Source organism: Sinohyriopsis cumingii, chromosome 15, assembly GCF_028554795.1.
Source record: "Sinohyriopsis cumingii isolate HCF-2022 chromosome 15, ASM2855479v2, whole genome shotgun sequence".
Taxonomy (NCBI): domain Eukaryota; kingdom Metazoa; phylum Mollusca; class Bivalvia; order Unionida; family Unionidae; genus Sinohyriopsis; species Sinohyriopsis cumingii.
In genome coordinates, this window is record NC_142975.1 from 115037704 (window position 1) to 115064958 (window position 27255).

General features: G+C 32.9%; 1 protein-coding gene across 1 annotated transcript in view; it reads left to right on the forward strand.

Annotated features, from left to right (window-relative positions):
- LOC149782532 (short transient receptor potential channel 7-like) overlaps positions 1-27255 on the forward strand; it is a 141061-nt gene that overhangs the window by 46676 nt on the left and 67130 nt on the right. The window contains exons 2-3 of the mRNA XM_089935153.1: positions 13743-13901; positions 26407-26898. Of these exons, the coding sequence (XP_089791279.1) occupies positions 13743-13901; positions 26407-26898 (651 nt within the window). The remainder of the gene's footprint in view (positions 1-13742; positions 13902-26406; positions 26899-27255) is intronic.

Sequence of the window (27255 nt, forward strand, 5' to 3'; positions counted from 1 at the left end):
GCCTCGTATTCGTGGGATAACTCAAATCTAACTTTTTCTACTGCGGCAGAGAGAGGGACGAGTTCTTTCACTTGATCTTCTTCTACAGTAGCTAGCGACTGAAACATCACCGCCTGAATCTGTTTTATAAACTTGTATTCAGATGATAGTGTGTGTATTCCTTGGTTCTTACGTTCTTGTAAAATTTCAAAACCAGAAATTATTTTTTCAGGATTTAGTTCATCACATATATTAATTCCATCTTTTTCCAATTTTTTAATAGCAACAATTACATCATTAATATTTTCGTAGTTCATTATTATACGGTATATATTTATTTAAATAAAAAAAATATATCCTCATGTGAACCCCTAATCGAGTGTTTTAGCCAGCTCACGAGGATGTTTCAAGGACAGCACAACATGTATGATGAATGATAATCCCCACATGAACCTCAATCGAGTGTTTTAGCAAGTTCAGTAGGTACATGACATATATACAATGAATGAATGACGGCACAAACATTTATGAAATATATACAATGAATGATGATTCCCTGAATCTCTATTCGAGTGTTTTAGCAAGTTCAGTAGGTACATGAAATATATACAATGAATGAATGACGATATTGAGGACGGCACAAACATATATGAATGACACGAAATATATACAATGAATGAAATAATTAAGAACGGCACAAACATATATGGGGCCAGAAAAGAACACCCCCCAATAATCAGCCCGTGGGTGATACAAAACATGTATCTACCACCAGTGACATGGTTGGAGGGGTTCTGTTGTGCGGAGAGGGGCTGGCGGGGCCCCAATTAATTATGAAAATCGCTAATAAGCGTAAACCACCGACAGTTGTCAGTCATGGGATTCAATCCTGGGACCGTGAGTATCACGGTCAGATACGTTATCAACTGAGCTATCGAACCATCTAACAATATACGTTTCAGAAGTTATTATATATCTACAGATCGGTTTCTGAATAGATTCTGTATATTTCAGTATAGATATAATAAAACAGCGGTTTCTGAATATATTGTAAATATTTCTGTATAGATATAATAAAACAGCGGTTTCTGAATATATTGTAAATATGTAAATGAGCAGCGTGTTCTGCCTTGATTTCTCGTAACAGATTGTAAATATATTGCACTAACAGCGTGTTCTGCCTTGATAAAATATATTTACATACTACCACTGCACCATCAAACGTTTTACCACCTGCAGATCGGTTTAAATATTTCTGTATTTCTGAACAGAATGTAAATATCTGCATTAAAACAGCGTGCTTTGCCTCGATTTCTCGTAACAGATTTCAAAATAGCTCGCTATATTGTACGATGGGAAATGCGTTTATTTTTCTATTTTGTAAGTTAGAAACCATAAATATCTTTCTTTGGTATAATTATTGATATTAATTACGACGTAGATGGTTAATTGACTAATTACGACCATGAAAGTCAGAAATCTACGAAGAAAGCTATATTACAGAAGAAATCTCCATTTCGCATAAGTCAAAAAATAAGTAGTATAAAAGTGGGAATTTCTGACCAAAAAAAATAAAAAATAGTCAATAAATATATTTTGAGGTAATTGTTTGCAAAAGATGATAGTTTATCTCTCTAATGATATTGGAAAATAATGTTTTGCTTATATTTCTTGGAAAGAGTGGGCTTGGTTATATTTTCTGCGACGTGTTTACCACACGCGAGTTAATATCAAAGTATTTCCCAGCAGAATACATTGATTGAAACGTATTCTCTTCACCGGTCTCTGCGTTGAGGGATTTAACTACCCTCCTTGCAACTGTTTTTTCATATTTACCAGTACTTCCCCGTGCAGAGTTCTCGCTTTGTGTAATAGCCTGAAGATTTTAATAAATTATTGTCGGTTTTCACACCGTTGATGTGATCGATCACAAGACCATCTTTGATCAACCCCTTGTGACACTCGTATATGAAACGATGACAGTAATACCTTTTCTTCCCAGCACCAAACATTAGATAGCCGGTATTAATAACAGTACCAACTGGTCTCTTCAACCTGCATTTTCTAATCAAACAATCGCGATTTGAGTCGTAGTTTGTTATTATGGGATGCTTTATAAACTCGTGGTTCATTATAATAATATTATTTGTTTAAATCATAATTTGTCTGAAAACTTAGATAATCCTCCACGGATTTTATAGCTCCGTCACTGACATCATTTTTTTTAATCATAATATCTCTTAAGTTCGCTATATTATTTACCACCACAACACGCACACAACTCTGTTTTACCTCGTACTCCAATACCACATCGCAGACATGGTATTGGTCCTAAGCTTCCACGGTGAACGTTTTGCATGTGTTGTCCGCAAAATTCCCTTTTACAGGATTTATTGCAGTGAGTCAATGAACCCACCATGAGCCATTTGCATCGAGACATTATATACATAATATTTTAATTTAAATACTTGTTTGAAATATAATATGAACGAATTCGATAGATTATCCCGAATCAAGCCTTGGAGCGCAGATACATTTAATCTCGACAGAATATCTCCTGATTTACCAATAAAACATCTAGTTGACAAGAAAAATAGAAGTTTGATCAATAAAATTCACGACGCCAAGAAAGAATTTTACGCAGATGGTGCATCTCATGTCTGGTCAACGTTCAAGATTATACGCGACAAAGATATCATCGACGCTACGATGAATGACAAACGAGCAGCAATTATCATTAACTATCTTGATAATCGCAAATATCTTTTTAGAATAAAATTTGTCGTGTTGACAGAAACAGATAATTGGATTATCCGTGATAAATATGATCCTGTCCACGGTGATAAAAAAACTGTCATACTAAGTAGAGATTCCAAACCAGGTCTATTGACCGGTATTGACAAACCGTATTATGAACGAGCGTATCCTGTGACCGCGGTTATTTATGGAATCTATGTGATAAATGAAAATCCCAGCGTTGATAAACTGGCGCCGATGAAATTTTCAAAAATAAACTGTGTAGCTGAACGAGTAACAGAACATTTTACAAACGCGGCCCGTGGAAACGGTTTAACAGATAAAAGACGTAAAATAATAAACGAGTGGGGCGAGATGGTTAAAGATACCGGGGCGTCTATCAAAGATGTCGCTGAGTTAGGAAAAAGATTAAAATTTCCAATAACCGTAGCGACAATAACAGAAGAGATTTTGTATGAATCAAAATATAAATCAAAAGGAGCTTCGATCGAAATTATTGATCATAACGCACACGCGTGGACTAACGCAGTAACAGTGTTTCCACGAGATCGAACTGTTAAATGTTATCCCATAGACAATTCTGATGGAGATATGTTTGATTTTATTAACGAAATAAGTAAAATCGATCCTGTGTCAGTATGGTTATTTCAGAGTTTTAGCGACGAATCATGCATGGAAGAAAAGAATAAATTTGATCAGTTTGTAAGACCAAATGGTGTTACTTATCGAACAGATCTTCTCCACGAAAAAATGAAAAATCTTGTACTGCAATATATTGATGACACTGACGAACTATTGAGCAACTGTTTTACTGTTCCGTCAGTTGCGGCTCATTTTGCTAGAAAGAAAAATTCGTGGAAGCCAACTCGGTCTGATTTTCTCAATGACATAATACTGGGTTGTGTCGAATACCGACACGGCGGACTATGGAATACTAAATATTATCATAAAGATGTTATTTCAGTTGATATGGTTGCATGTTATCCGGGACGTTTTCTTGGATACAGAGATTGTTCTGTGTACTTTGAGCGATTCGGTCATCCGTCGCACGAGATGGCACGAGGATCGATAAATGGACCATTACCGGATTTTGACCTAACTGGATTTGCTTGTATCGAGTCATTTGAAATGTCTAAAGAGCTCCATGCGATTTGTTATACCTGGTTTGGAAAACATTTTTCAGAAAAAAATGTGGGCACCAATAGTACTGTTACGGTATATGCTCGATTGTGCGATGTTAACACGGTTGATTGTAAGTGAAGCAATTATATCATACCGGAAACAAACCGAAGTTTGCTTACCACAACAAAAGGAGTATTCGGATGAAAATCCCGATATAACCTATTACGAAAATAAAATTACAAAAGATCTTGGTAGAAAAATAATCGGCAAGTTTACCCAAGGAGGAGCATATGATCACAGACGACATTGTACAAGACTGATTATGGATGATGCTGAGTTAGATTTTATAATCGCTGATACAACGAACAGAAATACGTTTAAAAGTCGAGAAATAGCTCGATGATAAATAAAGTTTCTACACTCGCTGTCAGAGTTGCTACTGATTCGTTTTATATAAGTAAAAAATATTCAATACTGTTAGAAAAATTAAGCATGGGCACTTGTGCATCGTGGGGTTCGTGGAGAATAAAAAAGGAATATATACTCGATTATTCCGAATCCGCTGATGTTGCGGTTAAAGATATTTACCTAATAAAATCAGGCAGAAATAATCAGATATCTTCTGCACCATCGGTATACGATCCAATAACCAGAAATAAAAAGGTTTATCTAAACGGACCTGGTGGTTCTGGCAAAACCACTCGAGCGATCGAACTATTTCAGACCTCGGATATGATCGTGCTGATACCTACACACAGACTCGCGCGAGAGATGAAACAACGAGGAGTACAATCATGTACTTATCATAGCTTCTTCCGATGGAAGGGTGATGCATGGACATCTTTAAGGATGGGAGAAAAATATATTCCGAGGATTATAATATGGGATGAAATATGCATGGTGCCGTTAGAAACATTAAAAACATTTCTTGACTGGTTGTTAACAAGAAATACTGCTGTAATAATGTGCGGTGATCATGGTCAACCACCACCGTTTGTTGGACTATCTCCACATGATTGGCTAAAGAACTTTGTTGATTACTATGAAGAAATAACTGATGATCATAGAGCGCTTGATGGAGAATTAAAGGAATTTAAAAAATTAATCAGACTAGAACCGAATAAAATTCAGTGTGAAGTAATGCGTGGAATAATTCCAGAAACACCCATGAACGACTTTCTAAAAACGTGGCGACCAAATGATCTGATAGTTGCAAGTAGAAAAATAGTTCGTGATACACTTCAACGAGAGTTGTTTCAGTTACAACGAGAACAGTTTCCGACGCTGCCAGTGCCTTTGTGTTATCGACCAGCTGATACTCGGCGGCAAAATATTGACTTTGATATACCAGGACAGACCGAGAAACATAATTTAGTATTAAATATTTAATCTCAGGGATTAACTATTACCTATACAGTTGTTTGGATTATAGATGATCGTATCGAGTGGTCAAACTTAGTTTATCTCGCAGTGTCTAGAGTCAGAAAAATATCTCAGTTGAGACGAATTGTCTTGGACGAGTCAGTGACTAGTGATGATATTGACAATGATATAATAAGAAAAAAATTACCTGGTTATAAACAAAGCGATAAAAAAAGAAGAGAATTTGATCTTGATGTTGAATTTATCAACGCTCTGAAACAACAACAGAATAATCACTGTGCAAGTTGTAATTGTGTGATGTTATGGATATATTCGAGTAATAATCCAAGACAATTTGCCGTACATAGAAAAGATAACAGTCGCGGTCATACACGCGAAAATATCATGTTGACCTGTCTTGAGTGTAATCGACGTAGAGGAGCTAGTTAAGCGATCGCGGTGGTAATTGTGTGTCCTCGGGAATTACTTGTAATTGTTCACGTACAAATCCACGTTGAGGAGCAGTTGAATCTAATCTGTAGATTCCGGGTCTACCTGAGGATCTTGTCACGGTGGATATCTTATGTGTGGTAACACTCCAAATAGGATCAGTCGCTCATTTTTTTACCACCTTCGAGTTCACCGGGTTCATATAAATGCCTCACAGTAGTATTTCCTAATACTGGTTGCGCTGAAAGACCACATCGTTGTGTAGTTATACTTTTTTGTGACTGCTCTAATAGGTTTCATGTTGGTCGTTCGAGTTACTTCATTATTTAACGCGGCTATCACACTTGGTAATCTTGCAACCCATTCACGAGATCTCGTATCCTGAATAAATTCCTTCGCGTATTGATATCCAAATAACCGCTCAGCAAGTGTTAGATTAAATCGTTCAACAATTTCCTGATCACGATGAATTGCAGTGTGTCCTCGTCTGATAGTGACATTATGTTGCTTCATCGACGATGATACTGGACCAAGAAATTCCTTACCAGGATCAACCTGTAGCAGTTGTGGCCATCGTAAACCACCTCGTTGATAAATTCGTTCAAACGCAGAAGCTACCTCAGATGCTGTTTTCGTTGATAGCGGTTCTGCATCTGTGTATCTACTTGCAACATCAACAACAGTTAGCGCGTATTTATATGTTATTTGACGTCGACCAATTTTAACGGTATCATGTGGTAGAAATAATATATCAGCTTGATGAACTTCATTAGGAACACTAACATCAAAATGTGCAAATCAAATTTGCTTAGGTGGTGGTAAATAAATTTGCCATATTGCTTGTTTGGATAACCACGCTTTAGCAGTAGGATGTTTAACCGCTGCTGCATCAGCGAGTTTACTAATTGCTGCTTTACCTTTCCAGTATCCTCTTGGTGAATAATAAATCGATTCCATTTTATATATTACCAGCCCCTAGCGCTAATTTACCTTTCATCGCGGATCTTACTGACCAATTAGCTAATTTTTCTTTGATATTTTTATTTTTATAGAATTTAGCGCATGAATTAATTTCACATCTGCAATATGCCTATGTTGTAGATCATTGCTTTTATACGCAACGTCATGAGTATGGCATGCTTTATCAACAGCATTTATTGGTTCCTCGCCTGGTTTTGGTTGATCCTGATTATCGAGCCTGATATCGAGTCGAGTAACAGGACCGCAATAAAATTATATCCTGGTAGATGTTTTTCTCCTGGGTATTTAGCCCACGGAGTTCCCGGTAATTTTCCTAATTTTGCTACAATATCACCTCCTCGTTGCTTTTTTTTAACGCTGACTTTGTATCTGAATTATCACCGGGAATAAATTTAAATTTCTTCGTACCACACCGCGTACACTTACCAATAACCGCTGATCTGTTATTTTTTGTGGTAATAGTTGTTAGTGTATCAGTCGGGGTACGCGTCCTGCACTTCACACAATATAAATCCATGGATATTTTATACAGCATGGATATAATTGATTTCTCAGCGACAAAAAAACGAGAACCTGTCAAGCACCACCCTGCGTTACCGAATTCCGTCAGAATGATAATAATAGGACCATCTGGAAGTGGAAAGACGCAGTTGTTACTTAATCTTATAATGAGATGGTTAAAGTGGGATAAATTGTATTTGGTAGCCCCGTCAGTTGATGATCAATGATGTTATGATGTACTTAAGGATTTTAATGAAAACGCGCGAATAGATAAAGATAACGATGTTATCGAGTTTATAACCGATATTGATGAAGCACCATCAGTAGATTCCATAGACGGATTTATTAATAATTTAGGTGTATATGATGATGTGATGCTGGACAAACAATCAAATCCAGCTAGGATTTTTTCTCGAGGTAGACATAAAAACGGCGATGTTATTTATGTTACTCAACAATACACACAAACACCAAAAGGGATCAGAGATAACTGTAATATTTTAGTTGTGTTTAATGGAGTTGTTACACACACGATGAGAAATATTCATCAAACCTGGTGCAGCAGTGACATGGATATAATTAAATTTAAAAACTTCTTTTCACGAGCGCAAGCTACTCCGCATGGATTTATAACAATACATTTGTACGATCCTAGAACAAGATATCGTATTGGACTTGATAAAATATTTGGATAAATTAATAGCAGCAGAGGTGGGCAGGACCTCAAGATGGTTCATTTTTTTGTAATGTACTCGCCATCGACAAGTTTTTAGTTGGAGAAATAACGTTTACTAACCTAGGGACTCTAGGGACTTAAGGATCTCTTTGAGAGAGCCTCCGTAGTTAGTTATTTTGATTTTTAAGGTTATTAATCCCTTTTTTTTAGGAAGGCTTTATTTCAGTTTTTGGACGCTCCAAAATTCGGTCTGTTCACCCCCTCTGCTGCTGGTTAGTTTGCCTTCTTCTTTGCATCCTGTAAGCTGGCAGAAATGTTAGTTAACAACAGGGCATTAGTGACCCGTTAAACGAGTCCTTCTAACTATTTGTCTTATTTATGACCAAAGTCGTTTACAAATACAATGGCTTCTCTACAACGCATTTTCTGGTGTTATTCAAAACAAATAATGTACATTAAAAATAGATAGATAGTGACAAGGACAACATAGTAAATGAAGTGCCTATATTCGGCCTCTAGATTATGCAGTCTGTGTCCTCCTGCCCTTTTGTACAACCAAATAAATTCTTTGAAGATACGTCATTTCTATATCAGGTAAAAGGTACGTTTCCCAGTGATTAAGAAAACATTATAATTCATCTCGTAGTTATTAAAAAAATCATCCCATTGTAGCTGGTTCTGGTGAAGTATATATCGTTTCGTTTTGGTGCTCGAACACTTTAAAAATGTACCGAAATCATAAAAGATATATCTAGTCTAAAAAGAAGAGATACTTAATGGTCTAACCACTGTATCAAATTTTCATACAATTTCCAAATAGCGTGTATACCTTCACAAACAGAGCAACATTATTCTTGTTCATTTAGTTACCTTTCATGATGTTAAGTCTATCATAATTCAAACGACAAACGTATTTCACACCGAGCTCTGCATCTGTTAACAAAGTGATAACCGACAACTTTTAAAGAGCAGCTGTCAAGACTGTTTGTCGGTTTTTTCCTGTGCAGTAGATGTAATCTCCTTAATTGTTTGTGTGATATATCGCTTTACCGGATCGTTAAACTGAGTTACAGGACAATAATATTGAGCACTGTTAAATTAAGTTTTAGTTTATCAAAGTGAAGTCCAGATTTTCACACATTAAATCATTAAATTACTTTCGCTATCATTGTCACGCAATTTCAATATTTCTTTAATTTTACATTTTTCTTTTAAACATATTGAACTTCTCTGAACGGTATCTTTAATTATTACAACTCTGTGGTCTTAAACAAAGTAACAGTTAAAAGCGAAAACCAGGACGTTTTATAAAATTCAACAAATAAATGATTTCTCTAAAATAAAAAGATAAAAATCTTACAGTATTACAAACTAAATCCCAAATAATCCAAAACATTTATCACCAGTCCTAATGAATAAAGTTTTAATTAAATTGCAGTGGCATTTCAAAAATATCAAACACTGAAAGTGTTGATGTGTTTGTAGTCTCGAATGTACTAATGTATCAAAGGCCTGAAGTGTGATGATGTAACAACAGTCTTTTGATGAATCATAAAAGTATACTCCAATATATCCGTGTTTGAATTCACTATAATTCCAAGTTAATGTGTCTGTCCAAGACTATTATTGAACACTTTGTAATTTCAGAGAATAATACTGTCAATAAATGGTTCCAACCCCCCAAAAATACTGAACACAGCAATACACAATGGTTCTGCATTAAGATCGTACAGCAAGAATTAATAATTTCTGAAGTTATCAAGACTTTATAAAAACTAATTCACAATAGAAAAGTAAGGATGCAGGACAACAAACAAATAATAATTTACAGATCAATCAACGCTACAATTATACAACGTCTGTTACTATAATTGTAATAAAGAACATGGTAAATATAATTTCCTTTACTTACACCAGGATAATATTCAAATATTTTACCAACAATCTTATAAAATATTAACTATATATTATTTGTTTTACCAAAATAGAAACATTAGTTTCTCTAGTCAAGAAGAACATGAACTTGATTTTGGACAAAGTCAGGTCCAAAATACAATGTCCACTGCATAATGAATTAGAAACACTAACACACAATGCAGATTAAATATACATAACATAATATATATTTGCAAAAAGTCTCCGTTAGTTCAAGCGGTTGACCACGGGGCCGTCCATAGAACGTAATATCTGCAGGGTAATTGACACTTTTATTTAAAATTAAGGATTTCGTATGAAGATGAAAATCTTATTTTTGTAACAAATATAGAATCTAAAACATTTTTAAATAAAAGCCTAAAACTGGCTTTAATCTGCAGGCACTCAACTGAATACAGTTTAATTACCTGGTTGCATGACATTAAATTGATGCTCGAAATCATTAATGAAATCAGAGGAGAAAATGGCCGTTTGAACATCTCCAAGCCTTATCTTACACTCTTGCTTCAAGCAGAGATATATGTGTCATGTACATGTAGCTAAAACGTTAAATTGGGCTGCTCCATAATCCAGCTTCCATGCATATACTTTTTTCTTTTAACAAGGCGTGTGTTGCTCACGCTAACGAATTTGTAATACGAAGCTTCTGAGGTGGAGAGGTACAATCTGTATAATAGCTTCCTATCGTGATACTTGAAAAGCAAACGCTACAATTTTCGTCAAAGTTAATACGACGCTTATAGACACAATCGATAGTTGTGCATCAATAGAACGGATGTCAACCGGATGACATGATGACGGTGTTTACATTCAATTTGAAAGGGATAATTACCAGTGTGTTTACATGTAATTACAACAGAACCCCCAGTCACTTTGCCGAATGGTACGGTTAAAGTCACCATTTCAAAGTTACTAATATTGCTGGAAGCCTAAATCCTTGAATTGATTTGCAAAACACCAAAATAACCTTTATTGATATTCTATCTGATATACAAAGTAAAGGACCTAATGAGGCGTGATTACAACAAGTATCACTGTCAATGAGTAGAGGACAAATAAATTCTCTACAACAATATTGTTCTGTTTTAATATTTGAACCTGAAATTGTCAATCAATTAGCCAATTAGGTGGCCGTGAGCTAAAAGAAAAGTAAACGTACGAGATCATATAAGTAGTAAATGAATAATGCTAGCCTACAACCATGATCTTCGGTATGGTTTATTTTCAGTAAATTACACAAATATGGATCAGTCTGATAACCTTGGTATGGTTTATTTTCAGTAAATTACAAAATTATGGACCAGTCTAAGGTATTATCGAAATAGTCCCATTTCTATATGATGTAATCTCACTTTGATAATAACAGCATGTGCGTAACATTTGTTGGGTGTGCAGATCAAATTTTTATATAGTATTAAAAAGGAACAATTTTGCTAAACTGGTGCCTTTTGTTATGTCGTTACGATGAAGCTAGATTTTAAAACTCAATAAAACGAGCATTCTTGTTATTAAAGTTGAAATGGAACTAATGCACCGAAAATGTTTAAAATAATGAGCAGAAACATGCAGAAAAATACATATTTATTGTTTAAAGCAGATAATTTTATTCCGTAAATTATCATTTCGTGAAAATGTGACATAACTATGTTACCATCTAATGCATATTTCATTATAAATTGATATGTCTTTCTAATGAATGTTATATTAGTTAACTGGTTATTATGACGTTTTGAGAGTATTTTTTGTTTTGTATATATGCATTATAGTTCTCTAAATGAAGCTTTATAACAGTTTATTTGTTTGATGCATTTCAACAGCAAAAAAAAAAAAAAAAATTAAAAAAATGGTGAAAGCCAAAACCGGGAAGGGTTGACTGTGCTTGAATTGAAACGAAGTCTCACATCTCATCAGTCCAATACATACATTAATTCCATTATTTTCAATAATACGCTGGACATGTTATTTTAATATTGTTATTGTTCTTTCGAAATAGTGCTTTAGTAATTTAAAATTATTGAACTGGCACTAAACTATTTTCAGTTTCCCGTGCAACATCATTATCCTTCTGCAGTTAAGGTACAAGAACGCAGTTTTTCCTATAAAAAGAATAAACACATATTAAGAAATATCCAACAAAACTGAATTTAGACAAATTTGCTAAAAGGTTTGAAGTTACTCTCTTATCCATGGCATTTCATTAACAAGCGAATCATGCAGGAATTAATTGTTATCTGTCAACAGAAAATTTAAGCAACTTGACCCATATATGTTTTCCTTTTTAGTAAGAACTGAATGCATGGCATCCAGTTCGATTCTTGTACAATCGTACACGTTACAAAACTACTGTTTCAGCCTTAGCCTTAAGCACCTTTTGCATTGTAGCAGTAGTTCTGTGTTCACATTTTCTTGAATTTCCGCCGTAGTTTGGTGTCCACATCCGCTTCAATTTCCGCCGTAGTTTGGTGTCCACATCCGCTTGCGTTTCAGCCGTAGTTTTGTGTCCACGTTTGATTTTAGTTTCCTTTCTTTAGTGAACCATAAACTACCCATCATAACTTCAAAAGTTGTATATATGCCAACTATCGTCCACATAAATATTATTTTACTTGATTGTATGTACATGCATACTGATGTATTTAAAAAAAAATTGACCGAGTCCAATTTATGAAACTGGTGTGCTACATTTAACCTCCAGTATTCGTATGTTTGAAAGAATATTTAATTGGTCTCTAATTAACAGTAAGTTTTGAGGACAACAATATCACACAATCTGTAGTAAAATATTTCGCTCACAATCCGTATCTTCTTAAAAGCACCCTATATTAGTTCAATATTAAAACGTATATAAGGACCCCATATTTTGTCAATATTAGAATGTATCACATATTTAAAAGTAACTAATATTAGGTCAGTAGTAGGATGTATCGTATGTTTGCAATTACCCTACATTCATTGGCAGCCTTACAGAGTGCCCGAAAGCAATATGACAGTTGTCCATCTCCCGCCTAAATATACGTTTTTGAAGACGTGCCCCCGTTACAATAAGGCGAAGTGAAAATACTACGAAAACTTCAACTGGAAAAAGACAACAAAAAAAACTCCTGGTTTTCTGTTTAGTAATGCGCTGTTCGTAACTAAACTTTCTAAAACAGTCACTCAAAATGTATCTAGAACACATATGTATGAAGTTCTGTGTAGGTGATATTCAATGGGGCCAGGATCTGTAATAATGTATGCACCGTCAGAGGTTTACTGGATCAAGCTCTTTAGAATAGAAGTTATTAAACTGTTATTTGTTTTAGTACGTAGTTAAAAGTTAGAATTGCCATCAAAATGACGTCAGGCACAAGCAGTATGTAATCATATCCGAGAGAAGTCACATGCACGAAGTATCTCTTAGCACCATGCGTGAACTAAGACGAAATTAACTGCTGGATTGAATTATGTCCATATTATTTTCAACTGTTGTAAATGATGATTGCCTTCCGAGGAGCTTAGGCACACTGTATCTCTGTGATAGCAGCGTTTATTCAACTTATGGATGGAAAAAGGTTATAATTGCCTTGGACTGTATACTTGTTAAAGCCACTGAAGTATAATGTACGGCTATAATCTAATATTTTCAATTACATAAGTTAACATTTAAAACACAGTGGGTCATGACTAGTAGGGAATAGGAGACAACGAGCTAACGCTAGAATATGATATTATTGATCCGGTGTTTTGGTCCATAAAGGTGCTTCCTGAAGCACTGTTTGAAGTCGATGAACGTTTGCAGAATGAACAGCTTCAAGTATTTTCATATAGTGGGGTAAATGGAAAGTGACACGATCTAGTTGAATAATTTTTGGAAAGGACAGTGTCTGTTTGTTTGCACATGCCGCGGATTAAACGAAAGCGTGGAAGGTTTATGGGAATAGCAAAGATTACCAGGTCCTTCGAACTCAAGAAGAGTTTTCTTTCTCATTCTAATGAACAGATTGTGGATGTAGAAGAAGAATTTTTACATGCGGCGGAGTTTGGTGACATTCCCACGGTTAAAAGACTTCTGAGTGAAAATGTAGACCTTAACATCGACTGTAGTGACGCACTCGGGAGGACAGCTTTGCGGCTAGCAGTTAAAAATGAACATCTTGAGGTAAGATCATTTTTTTTTCTTGTATATCGATTCACTGTTTTTTCTTTCGCTGTCGAGTTTCCCATTACCTACCTGCTTTTCTTATCCTTCATCATGCTGCTAATATTGATGATGGTGATGATGATGACATTTACGATGATAATCGTCTACATCTTCTTGCCTCTAGCATTCTGTCTTCTTCACCTGTTGCTGTTGTTGCCGCTACTTCTAGAAAAATACTAACAATTGTTCGATCATTAATATATGGAATTTAAATTTGCAGTGTGGGCTAATGTGTCAGCGAACTTAAATATTGCTAATTTACTTAAATATGCAAAGTGATTATTATCAGTTAAAAGAGATCCAACGGAGATGTTAAGTTTAAATTTGTTTTGTTTCTGCAACGCAACGTTTTAAATTGTAAATGATGCATACAATTCCTAAACAATGAGTGAAGAAATGCGTAGATTTCAGCATGTGTTCAAAATAAAGCTAGTGACGATGGACTTAAACAAAACGAATTAATTAGATTCGATACATTGTTAATCAATAACAGTATTGAAAAAATAATTAACACACCAAAATGTTTTAAATCGTGACTGTTGTTAGGCCTTATCTTTTCCATTAAATTTTTATCTCGCTATGATTTTAAAAGTAGTGTGTCTTTAATAGCAGCCGTTAATGTGATGCCCAGTCTTATACTGTTTCACTTGTAATTGATGCGAATTCTACCACTGAAATTTCGATACCTGAAATATCAATCACTTGCATCACTAACGAAAATCTGGGAACAATTAATGTTTTTGTCCCTTTCCGTGATTTGGAATGCATAATAGGCTCGATGCACCCACTCCTCCGCTCGCATCATATACTGGAAAACGAACTGGGTGCCGTTTTCTCAGACCAGTTACGTGTAGAAGCAGGTTGCAGCAGATAATCTTCAATCAGTATGTTCTGTGAAGATACCCATTAATGTATTAACGAATAAATCCCCGAACTTATGTAGAGCTGTCATAAGATCTAGTGACTTTGATGACTGTTGTAAGTCTGAGTAGAAAATCAAAGATCTCAGAATCTATCCCATGTGAAACTAATCAACATTTGCGGAAACGATCATTCGATTTCCACCACTACATTCGTGTTGACCTTAAACTGCGCCACATTGGTTGCATCGATAAAAGGCAGTAAACAACTTAATTTCTGGACTCTTTCCGTGCCTTAACTGGTAGACATGTGATGATCCAAACAAGACTGAAAGAAAAACCAGTATGCAAGACGATATATCATCATGCAAAGAGATATTCTCATGGATGATTGTTAAGGGCCGTTCTCTTACTACATAATCTGCCTTAAGAAATAAAAGGCAAAACAAGAGAAGCGTCTGAGTTGCTTTGAGAAAAAAGAAACTGTGGAAACCACAACTCCATGTAAAGATTGCCGTCGACTTGAGTAGAAAATTATGTCTCTACTCGAAAAGACATTTCCTGGCGACAGCACTAGACCTCGCATACAGTGCTGTGACGCCTCCGAAACCCGTGGAAGCAGCCACAAAAACCTTGAAGTAGATATATCAAGTAATCAATGAGAGAGTGTGACAAATGTTATGTAGATTTCATTTAATTGTTTGCTTGTTAAATTTTTATTATTATTTCATTACATGCTATTGTAATGTAACATTGTATGCTAGACATGACCTTGTTTAAAACTGAGTTAATTTCTGCTTGACCTGATTGACTTTTTCTTTCTTTCATATTATGTAAAAAGCTAATACATAGCTTCATTATTCTGTTTATGAGCTTCCTGTTAGAATTAGCATTAATAGAAGAGGTAAATATGTTAATTTGGGTCAAAAAGTTGGAGTTTCCTACGTAATCCAGGTTACTGTTTTGTAAACATCGAGATCATTCTAGAAGGTTTTTTTCCATTAGGAAATGTTTTTTCTTTTTAAAGAAAATGATAATTGTGACCTGTGGTCAAGTAGAGAACTATATAACTTTTTAGTTTTTAGGTCTTTGTCATTCGTGCTTTAACATCTAGCGCTTTCAAGTTGTATTATGTTGTGACCAGTTAGTTGTGCTGAGTTTCATTTTGTTTAAATTATTGAATGAAAGTGATTATTTTCTCTGGAATTACCAAACGTGCTCTGATAAAATTCTTGGATAAAGACATTCGCTCGAATTTATAGTATATTCAAACCTGGAATTATATATATGATTCAACAAAAGACTGTGGACACATCAACACTTTAATAACTACCACAAGCACGTCATCGACGTCCGTTGTGGGATTTCGTTCTAGAATTTTGCTGAATTTTATTCAGGACTTTAAATTACTAGGACTTATTGTCTGTAATTCTTAGTTTATGTTGGAATTTTATTCGCAATGCCGTTAGTTGTTTTATCTCATTTGCACTTTATATTCTAGAAGAATAAATAGATTTGTTAAATTTTTCAAAGCTTGTTGTCTTTCACTCTTTATTATTACCTTTTTAAAGAGCATATACTTATAACACATGCAAAAAATTAAATACTACAAACAAGAAATCACTTTGATCCGACCCACAAGAGAGCGACCCACCGATAGCTCCAGTGGTCAATATAGTAGTGACAAGTAAAACACTGAAAACTACTAGCAAAAACAGGTTATGTTCTGTACACATAAAGAGCAACAGACCATCGGTTTCAATGACGATGCCTGCTCAAATCCTATTTAAGAACATATTAAAAAGAACCTACAAGACGTTCGGTTTGACCTGTGAAGCTCTTCAAAACAATTTGGTGTTCTTGATACCGCACCAGAGACACAAAGTCTCATACTTCCACCAGTTTTGTAAATATATCTGACAGGATAATATAATGGAAAAGTCAGGGTCTAAAGGAGCATACGGGTGAATTGTGTCTTCTAATTAAAGAACCTGTACCTGCATTCATGTGCCTTTAAAAGAAAACGATATAATTAATTTAAACTATTCCACAACATACAACAACTGTTCAAGAATTACTGACATGACTGCTGAAGGAGTATCCATTATCATAAAAACTGAAGTCCTCATAGCCAGACTAATATCAATACTACATCACGGCCAATACAAACCTCTTTTATGCTTTGCTGAATAAATCATCGTACAGGTAATACAAAACGCTCAGCGTTAAGCGAGACAGCTTCTAGTACCGTTTGTTATAAGTCTTTGGCATGACTCGGCCGGGGTTCAAACCCGTCCCCTCCAGTATCCGAGACGGACGCTGGAACCACTTAGGCCACTGGATCGGTCCACTCCAGAATCCGTTTACGATCTCATTCGACTGTTGTCAGCACTTGTTTCTATTTCTTGACTTAAAGAGCCACCATACACTTTGGGGTTCTAACGATATCTGCGTTGAAGAAAAGGAAATAGAAGCCGTTCTTTCAAAACACGATCTTTCCATTTGTATTGACTAGTCTTATTCTTTCTTCCTACCACGATTGTACTCGTCATTAGACCTGACCATACGTGATCCATCCTTTTTTTAAATTTTACTTCTTTTCTGAAGATGATTACGACCTCTATGGAAGTGATCACAGTCTAGTACACTTAGGAGTAATATTCCCCAAACCCAAGGGTTAGAAAGAAATACTCCCAAGAAGCAAGCGCGAAATGGAAATACAAGCATGTTTGGAAACGTTTCAGAACATATGCGAATCACATGTGAGAGACGATCCCGTTCAAAATGAACCGGATCTGATACTCTTACTTAATTACATACTCCAGTATGTTGTTTTGGACACAATTCTAACAACTTCGGGAGATTCTTGTACAGATAACCAAACCGTGGTTTCATGAATCTAGCGAAAAAGTCATCAGGGAATAAGAAAAAGTCCTTATAAATTTACATGACACTATACCAACAGAAAAGTCTTAATATTATCATATATACCAACAGAAAAGTCTTAATATTATCATATATACCGACAGAAAAGTCTTAATATTATCATATATACCGACAGAAAAGTCTTAATATTATCATATATACCGACAGAAAAGTCTTAATATTATCATATATACCGACAGAAAAGTCTTAATATTATCATATATACCGACAGAAAAGTCTTAATATTATCATATATACCGACAGAAAAGTCTTAATATTATCATATATACCGACAGAAAAGTCTTAATATTATCATATATACCGACAGAAAAGTCTTAATATTATCATATATACCGACAGAAAAGTCTTAATATTATCATCTATACCGACAGAAAAGTCTTAATATTATCATCTATACCAACAGAAAAGTCTTAATATTATCATCTATACCAACAGAAAAGTCTTAATATTATCATCTATACCAACAGAAAAGTCTTAATATTATCATATATACCAACAGAAAAGTCTTAATATTATCATATATACCAACAGAAAAGTCTTAATATTATCATATATACCAACAGAAAAGTCTTAATATTATCATCTATACTAACAGAAAAGTCTTAATATTATCATATATACCGACAGAAAGTCTTAATATTATCATATATACCGACAGAAAAGTCTTAATATTATTATATATACCAACAGAAAAGTCTTAATATTATTATATATACCAACAGAAAAGTCTTAATATTATCATATATACCAACAGAAAAGTCTTAATATTATTATATATACTGACAGAAAAGTCTTAATATTATCATATATACTGACAGAAAAGTCTTAATATTATCATCTATACCAACAGAAAAGTCTTAATATTATTATATATACTGACAGAAAAGTCTTAATATTATCATCTATACCAACAGAAAAGTCTTAATATTAACATCGATACCAAAGAAAAGTCTTGATATTATCATATATACCAACAGAAAAGTCTTAATATTATCATATATACCAACAGAAAAGTCTTAATATTATCATATATACCAACAGAAAAGTCTTAATATTATCATATATACCGACAGAAAAGTCTTAATATTATCATATATACCGACAGAAAAGTCTTAATATTATCATCTATACCAACAGAAAAGTCTTAATATTATCATCTATACCAACAGAAAAGTCTTAATATTATCATCTATACCAACAGAAAAGTCTTAATATTATCATATATACCAACAGAAAAGTCTTAATATTATCATATATACCAACAGAAAAGTCTTAATATTATCATATATACCAACAGAAAAGTCTTAATATTATCATCTATACCAACAGAAAAGTCTTAATATTATCATATATACCGACAGAAAGTCTTAATATTATCATATATACCGACAGAAAAGTCTTAATATTATTATATATACCAACAGAAAAGTCTTAATATTATTATATATACTGACAGAAAAGTCTTAATATTATCATATATACCAACAGAAAAGTCTTAATATTATTATATATACTGACAGAAAAGTCTTAATATTATCATATATACTGACAGAAAAGTCTTAATATTATCATCTATACCAACAGAAAAGTCTTAATATTATTATATATACTGACAGAAAAGTCTTAATATTATCATCTATACCAACAGAAAAGTCTTAATATTAACATCGATACCAAAGAAAAGTCTTGATATTATCATATATACCAACAGAAAAGTCTTAATATTATCATATATACCAACAGAAAAGTCTTAATATTATCATATATACCAACAGAAAAGTCTTAATATTATCATATATACCAACAGAAAAGTCTTAATATTATCATATATACCAACAGAAAAGTCTTAATATTATCATATATACCGACAGAAAAGTCTTAATATTATCATATATACCGACAGAAAAGTCTTAATATTATCATCTATACCAACAGAAAAGTCTTAATATTATCATCTATACCAATAGAAAAGTCTTAATATTATCATATATACCGACAGAAAAGTCTTAATATTATCATATATACCAACAGAAAAGTCTTAATATTATTATATATACCAACAGAAAAGTCTTAATATTATCATCTATACCAACAGAAAAGTCTTAATATTATCATATATACCGACAGAAAAGTCTTAATATTATCATATATACCAACAGAAAAGTCTTAATATTATTATATATACCAACAGAAAAGTCTTAATATTATCATCTATACCAACAGAAAAGTCTTAATATTATCATATATACCGACAGAAAAGTCTTAATATTATCATATATACCAACAGAAAAGTCTTAATATTATCATCTATACCAACAGAAAAGTCTTAATATTATCATCTATACCAACAGAAAAGTCTTAATATTATCATATATACCGACAGAAAAGTCTTAATATTATCATATATACCAACAGAAAAGTCTTAATATTATTATATATACCAACAGAAAAGTCTTAATATTATCATCTATACCAACAGAAAAGTCTTAATATTATCATATATACCGACAGAAAAGTCTTAATATTATCATATATACCGACAGAAAAGTCTTAATATTATCATATATACCGACAGAAAAGTCTTAATATTATTATATATACCGACAGAAAAGTCTTAATATTATCATATATACCAACAGAAAAGTCTTAATATTATTATATATACCAACAGAAAAGTCTTAATATTATCATCTATACCAACAGAAAAGTCTTAATATTATCATATATACCGACAGAAAAGTCTTAATATTATCATATATACCAACAGAAAAGTCTTAATATTATCATCTATACCAACAGAAAAGTCTTAATATTATCATCTATACCAACAGAAAAAGTCTTAATATTATCATATATACCGACAGAAAAGTCTTAATATTATCATATATACCAACAGAAAAGTCTTAATATTATTATATATACCAACAGAAAAGTCTTAATATTATCATATATACCGACAGAAAAGTCTTAATATTATCATATATACCAACAGAAAAGTCTTAATATTATCATATATACCGACAGAAAAGTCTTAATATTATTATATATACCGACAGAAAAGTCTTAATATTATCATATATACCAACAGAAAAGTCTTAATATTATTATATATACCAACAGAAAAGTCTTAATATTATCATCTATACCAACAGAAAAGTCTTAATATTATCATCTATACCAACAGAAAAGTCTTAATATTATCATCTATACCAACAGAAAAGTCTTAATATTATCATATATACCGACAGAAAAGTCTTAATATTATCATATATACCAACAGAAAGTCTTAATATTATCATCTATCCCAACAGAAAAGTCTTAATATTATCATCTATACCAACAGAAAAGTCTTAATATTATCATATATACCGACAGAAAAGTCTTAATATTATCATATATACCAACAGAAAAGTCTTAATATTATTATATATACCAACAGAAAAGTCTTAATATTATCATCTATACCAACAGAAAAGTCTTAATATTATCATATATACCGAAAGAAAAGTCTTAATATTATCATATATACCAACAGAAAAGTCTTAATATTATCATATATACCAACAGAAAAGTCTTAATATTATCATCTATACCAACAGAAAAGTCTTAATATTATCATCTATACCAACAGAAAAGTCTTAATATTATCATATATACCGACAGAAAAGTCTTAATATTATCATATATACCGACAGAAAAGTCTTAATATTATCATCTATACCAACAGAAAAGTCTTAATATTATCATCTATACCAACAGAAAAGTCTTAATATTATCATCTATACCAACAGAAAAGTCTTAATATTATCATCTATACCAACAGAAAAGTCTTAATATTATCATATATACCAACAGAAAAGTCTTAATATTATCATATATACCAACAGAAAAGTCTTAATATTATCATCTATACCAACAGAAAAGTCTTAATATTATCATATATACCGACAGAAAGTCTTAATATTATCATATATACCGACAGAAAAGTCTTAATATTATTATATATACCAACAGAAAAGTCTTAATATTATTATATATACTGACAGAAAAGTCTTAATATTATTATATATACTGACAGAAAAGTCTTAATATTATTATATATACTGACAGAAAAGTCTTAATATTATCATCTATACCAACAGAAAAGTCTTAATATTATTATATATACTGACAGAAAAGTCTTAATATTATCATCTATACCAACAGAAAAGTCTGAATATTAACATCGATACCAAAGAAAAGTCTTGATATTATCATATATACCAACAGAAAAGTCTTAATATTATCATATATACCAACAGAAAAGTCTTAATATTATCATATATACCAACAGAAAAGTCTTAATATTATCATATATACCAACAGAAAAGTCTTAATATTATCATATATACCAACAGAAAAGTCTTAATATTATCATATATACCGACAGAAAAGTCTTAATATTATCATATATACCAACAGAAAAGTCTTAATATTAACATCGATACCAAAGAAAAGTCTTAATATTATCATATATACCAACAGAAAAGTCTTAATATTATCATATATACCAACAGAAAAGTCTTAATATTATCATATATACCAACAGAAAAGCCTTAATATTATCATATATACCAACAGAAAAGTCTTAATATTATCATATATACCAACAGAAAAGTCTTAATATTATCATATATACCAACAGAAAAGTCTTAATATTATCATATATACCAACAGAAAAGTCTTAATATTATCATATATACCAACAGAAAAGTCTTAATATTATCATATATACCGACAGAAAAGTCTTAATATTATCATATATACCGACAGAAAAGTCTTAATATTAACATATATACCGACAGAAAAGTCTTAATATTATCATCTATACCAACAGAAAAGTCTTAATATTATCATATATACCGACAGAAAAGTCTTAATATTAACATATATACCGACAGAAAAGTCTTAATATTATCATCTATACCAACAGAAAAGTCTTAATATTAACATCGATACCAAAGAAAAGTCTTAATATTATGATATATACCAACATAAAAGTCTTAATATTATCATATATACCGACCACTTCGGACCATTAGAGACGCAAGAGGAGAACATACAGTTCCTAAATCTCTAGATTGAACACTTACTCCACTTTCATAAGTGCGTGGAATATAGTGCTGAAAATCATTTGCGAAGCTAAGAGCAGCTGTATAAACCTACAAGACATATTTTAGAAAGAACATTGTTTTTAACAAAGCCGAACAATTTTGGAAACTTCAACAAATTAAAATATATGAAAGAATTTGTTCCTTTAAATTTCAATCATGTTAACTCCGGAAGATTTCAAGTAAAGGTTCGCTCTCAAAGAGCTTACAAGATCATATTGATTGTGGCAAATATTAACTTTTGAAACACTAATTTGATAGGGCCCTTAATGCACAACTAAACCTTTTCAATACGACTTGAGACAATGGCGACTTCACACAGTCATGGCGAGAATCAAAGTTGAAAAGGGAACCTCAAACGGTAAAGGACCGTACGGTCCATGCAATATTCGCATAATTCTAACAGGTTAGACTGTCAAATACATAAGTAATAAGTGATGGATGTATTAAATCCAGTTAACTAGTATAAAACTATTAATATGGGTTCAGACGCCTCATACTCACGATTGACCATCTTGTCAGAATTAAAACATTCGTTAGAGAGCATTGGTTATCACTTAGATTGCTTATGACAACAAGTACAAATGCGGCAAAGACAATAATGCCCTATTCAGAATAACCTTGGTGGTAAAAAGGTTGCTTCACTCTTCATATATCCATCACCTAGGTACAAAAGCCGCGTACCTATTCTTTATATTCATACCCTAGGTGTAGATGCCATCTCCACCTACCTAATCCATATATCCATAACTTAGGTACAGGGGCCGCCTATATATTCTTTAGATACATAACCTAGATACAAGGGCAGCCTACCTATTCCTTAGATCCATAACCTAGATACAAGGGCCGCCTACCAATTCCTTAGATCCATAACCTAGATACAAGGCCAAGGGCCGCCTACCTATTCCTTAGATCCATAACCTAGATACAAGGCCAAGGGCCGCCTACCTATTCCTTTGATCCATTTCCTCGATACAAGGGCCGCCTACCTATTATTTATATCCATAACTTAGATACAAGGGCCACCTACCTATTCGTTAGATCTGACATGAACACATTACGTACATCATCTTTATTTAGTATTCTTCTTTCGTGTAACATGTCCGTGTGAACTAATCCATCCACCTCCACAATACAAAAGAACAAACAAACAAACAAACAAACAAAATAAAAATAAAATTAAAAAAATTAAATAAATAAATAAATAAATAAACCCTGAAGAAATATTTGCCAAAAATGAATATAATCATTGTTTGAAGATAAAGAAACGCACAATATGTAGCATTGGCTAATAATAATATAAATATATGATTGGTTTTGTTAGGGTTAAATCCATAAACATATATTTTCTATTTATATCTTTGATAAGACATGGACATTATGAACTGCAACTTCAGTATGCTGAAACACTGTAATGCAGACTGGTATATAAATCATAAGATACATCTCGAGAACAAAAAGGTCAAAAGAAACTGTAATTATTGCACTCCGACAACTGTGCGATATTTGATTCCAGTCAATTTTTATGGACTTATATTAAGCAAGATATTAGGCACGTTATTTTGAATTCCATAGCGAATTTTATTTATCCATCAATGTTTTAAAATTGTGTGAGATTACTGACTTGACCGCTCCGGTGGCCTAAATGTTTAAAGCGTCCGCCTCGGATACGGGAGATCGCGGGTTTGAATACTGGCCGTGTCAAACCAAAGACGTATACAAATTCTATTAACATAGCTTGGCGCTCAGTATTAAGAGGTTAGTGTTAGGACTGGCTGAGTTGGTGTCAGGATAATCTGACTGGGTGGGACATCACACTAGACATCAGTATAAACTGCAATACTGCATACATCGTAGCCTTATTAACGATACGCTAAAAACCAAATCGCACCCATTCTGTTGATCCATCTGTCCATTCATAAGCTTTGCTTTTTACTGTATATGCCTTTAGTCTATGTTTCAATAAAATCGAATATAACATTTTTTTGTTTGTTTCCTTCGAGCATTATAGCTCAATATACCATACTCACAGTGCTACTAATAATACCGTAACTATGTATTAGGAATAACTCACGTATTTTATATATATGACAACGACAACAACAATAAAGTATTAAATACATTACAGTATGTGTGCCTTGAAACCAAGAAATTTACCGTATATTGTCTACAGGCTATCGCATCTTTGTATCATTGATTATATAAATACTGTAGATAAATCCCAAGGAAGGTGTACACATACCGTTCTGACGAACCACATTCTTGTAGCTTACTTGGTGTAAGTTCAGTTTCAAGGTTTTCGTCTTGCCCAATTTTTCTTTTTCTCTCTCACTCCAGATTTCTATGTATTTTGTCTCTTATGCAAGGGGAGGGGGGACAGAAAGTAGAAAATATTGCGATGAAGCTGTGAACCATATTAAATTTCTTTAGAAAAATGGGGATTATTACTACATTTTTTATCGCTATTTTCATACGTCACAAGTGATTATGAGTGGAAATGCATAATTGATCTAGAATCAACAGCACAAAGTTGCAAAATTGTTTATGTATGCGTATTATTATGCCATGGGAGGATTACAATTTGATATACCAATATTATTGGTATATCAAATTGCTTTATACCAACACTTTAAAAGCCATGTTATTCTAAATGTACGTGGTATATATATATATATATATATATATATATATATATATATATATATATATATATATATATATATATATTAACTGCATAATACATCTCAGTCAAAAGCCAGCCATGATCTTATGTGCCCAATTTAATATGCTCAGATGGTTAATATTTCTTTTAAGTACTTCAGCAGATCTCAGTTATCATTTTATTAAAAACCTAAGATAGTGGATTTCCTGAACAAAGTTCAAAATTCCTGCGAAGAACTAAATAAATCTTGTGTATGAATATTTGTCTTTTGATTATTCTGTACTCTGATAAATGTGTGTGTGTGTGTGTGTGTGTGTGTGTGAAATGCATCCCTCGAATGGTCACGAGTACCTAATCCCTTTCGCACAGACTGAAGTGTTATTGCACCATAAACCACAACTTATTAGTTTCTTAAAATGAATAATTAAAATGTTAAATCGGATACATTTTGCATAGAAACTTTGATACAACCAGCATTGACTCACCCTTTTAAACCATCAAGAATAAATTACTGCACCGATTTCTTTTTAAAAAGAAAGTAATCGGTGTTATACTGCCACACGGTTAGTTTTTCAGACACGGTAATTAACTGTTTTTAAATGTTCTATGAAATGGTTTAATTCTGGTTAAAACTAAAAGCAATGATCCTAATTAAATAATTAGCTTTATACTTTTCATTAGACTCATTCTGATTTCATCATTACGAAATGTGACCCACTGTAACTTTCATCACATTATTCACCAATAACAATCATCCAAAGTTTTAAATTTTTCCTTCAATACAACTCTTCATCTAGACTGATTCTCCCTTTAGTATATTTTCTTTTTATATTCATTTATTTAAGGTGGTCGAGTTACTCTTGGACAAATCGAGTAGTCGCCACATTTACGAGGCAGTGCTACAAGCCATCAGTGCCGGCCATATCCAAATCGCCGAATGTATTCTCAAGCACAAACGCTATCTTGAACTTTGGAAAGAAAGGCGACGTTTAGGAGATGATGAGCACTTTTTCAAGACACAATTCGAGGAATCTCAATTCTCCCCTGACATCACACCTTTAATTCTTGCTTCTCAGAAAAATCAGTATGAAATTGTACAGCTTTTGCTAATGCGAGGCGAAACTATAGCTAAACCGCACAAATTCAATTGTATGTGTCAGGACTGTGTTAACAAAATGAAGTTCGACGAACTGCGATCCGCCAAGCACAGGTTAAATGCTTACCGCGGACTTGCAAGCGAGGCGTATATTTCTTTGTCCAGCAAAGATCCAATTCTTACAGCATTTCAACTAGGAAGAGAATTAAAGCAACTGTCATCGCTTGAGAAATATTTTATGGTAAGATATGTGAATATTTTTATTGTATTATTCTTCCTGTGCTCATCCTCTTCATGTTTCTCTTACTCCTCTTATAAAAGCATCAACGCTCATTCATTTCAAAGTAGAGAGAGATCATCGATGTTGATCGAGATGGAAGCTGATATGTTGCAAGTTGTGTTGAATGTACAGGATGTTACCAGGAGTATCAATTAATCATGTCAAAAATGATACGCTCTTTAATAATCGCAAATTTAGGAAACAAAAGACATAGCAATGCTATCTTGTACCGGAGTTTTGCGCTTGTTTACACATGTAAATATAATACCTTTATTACATAACAGATCTCATCCAAAGTACCACCAAATAATATGGTCA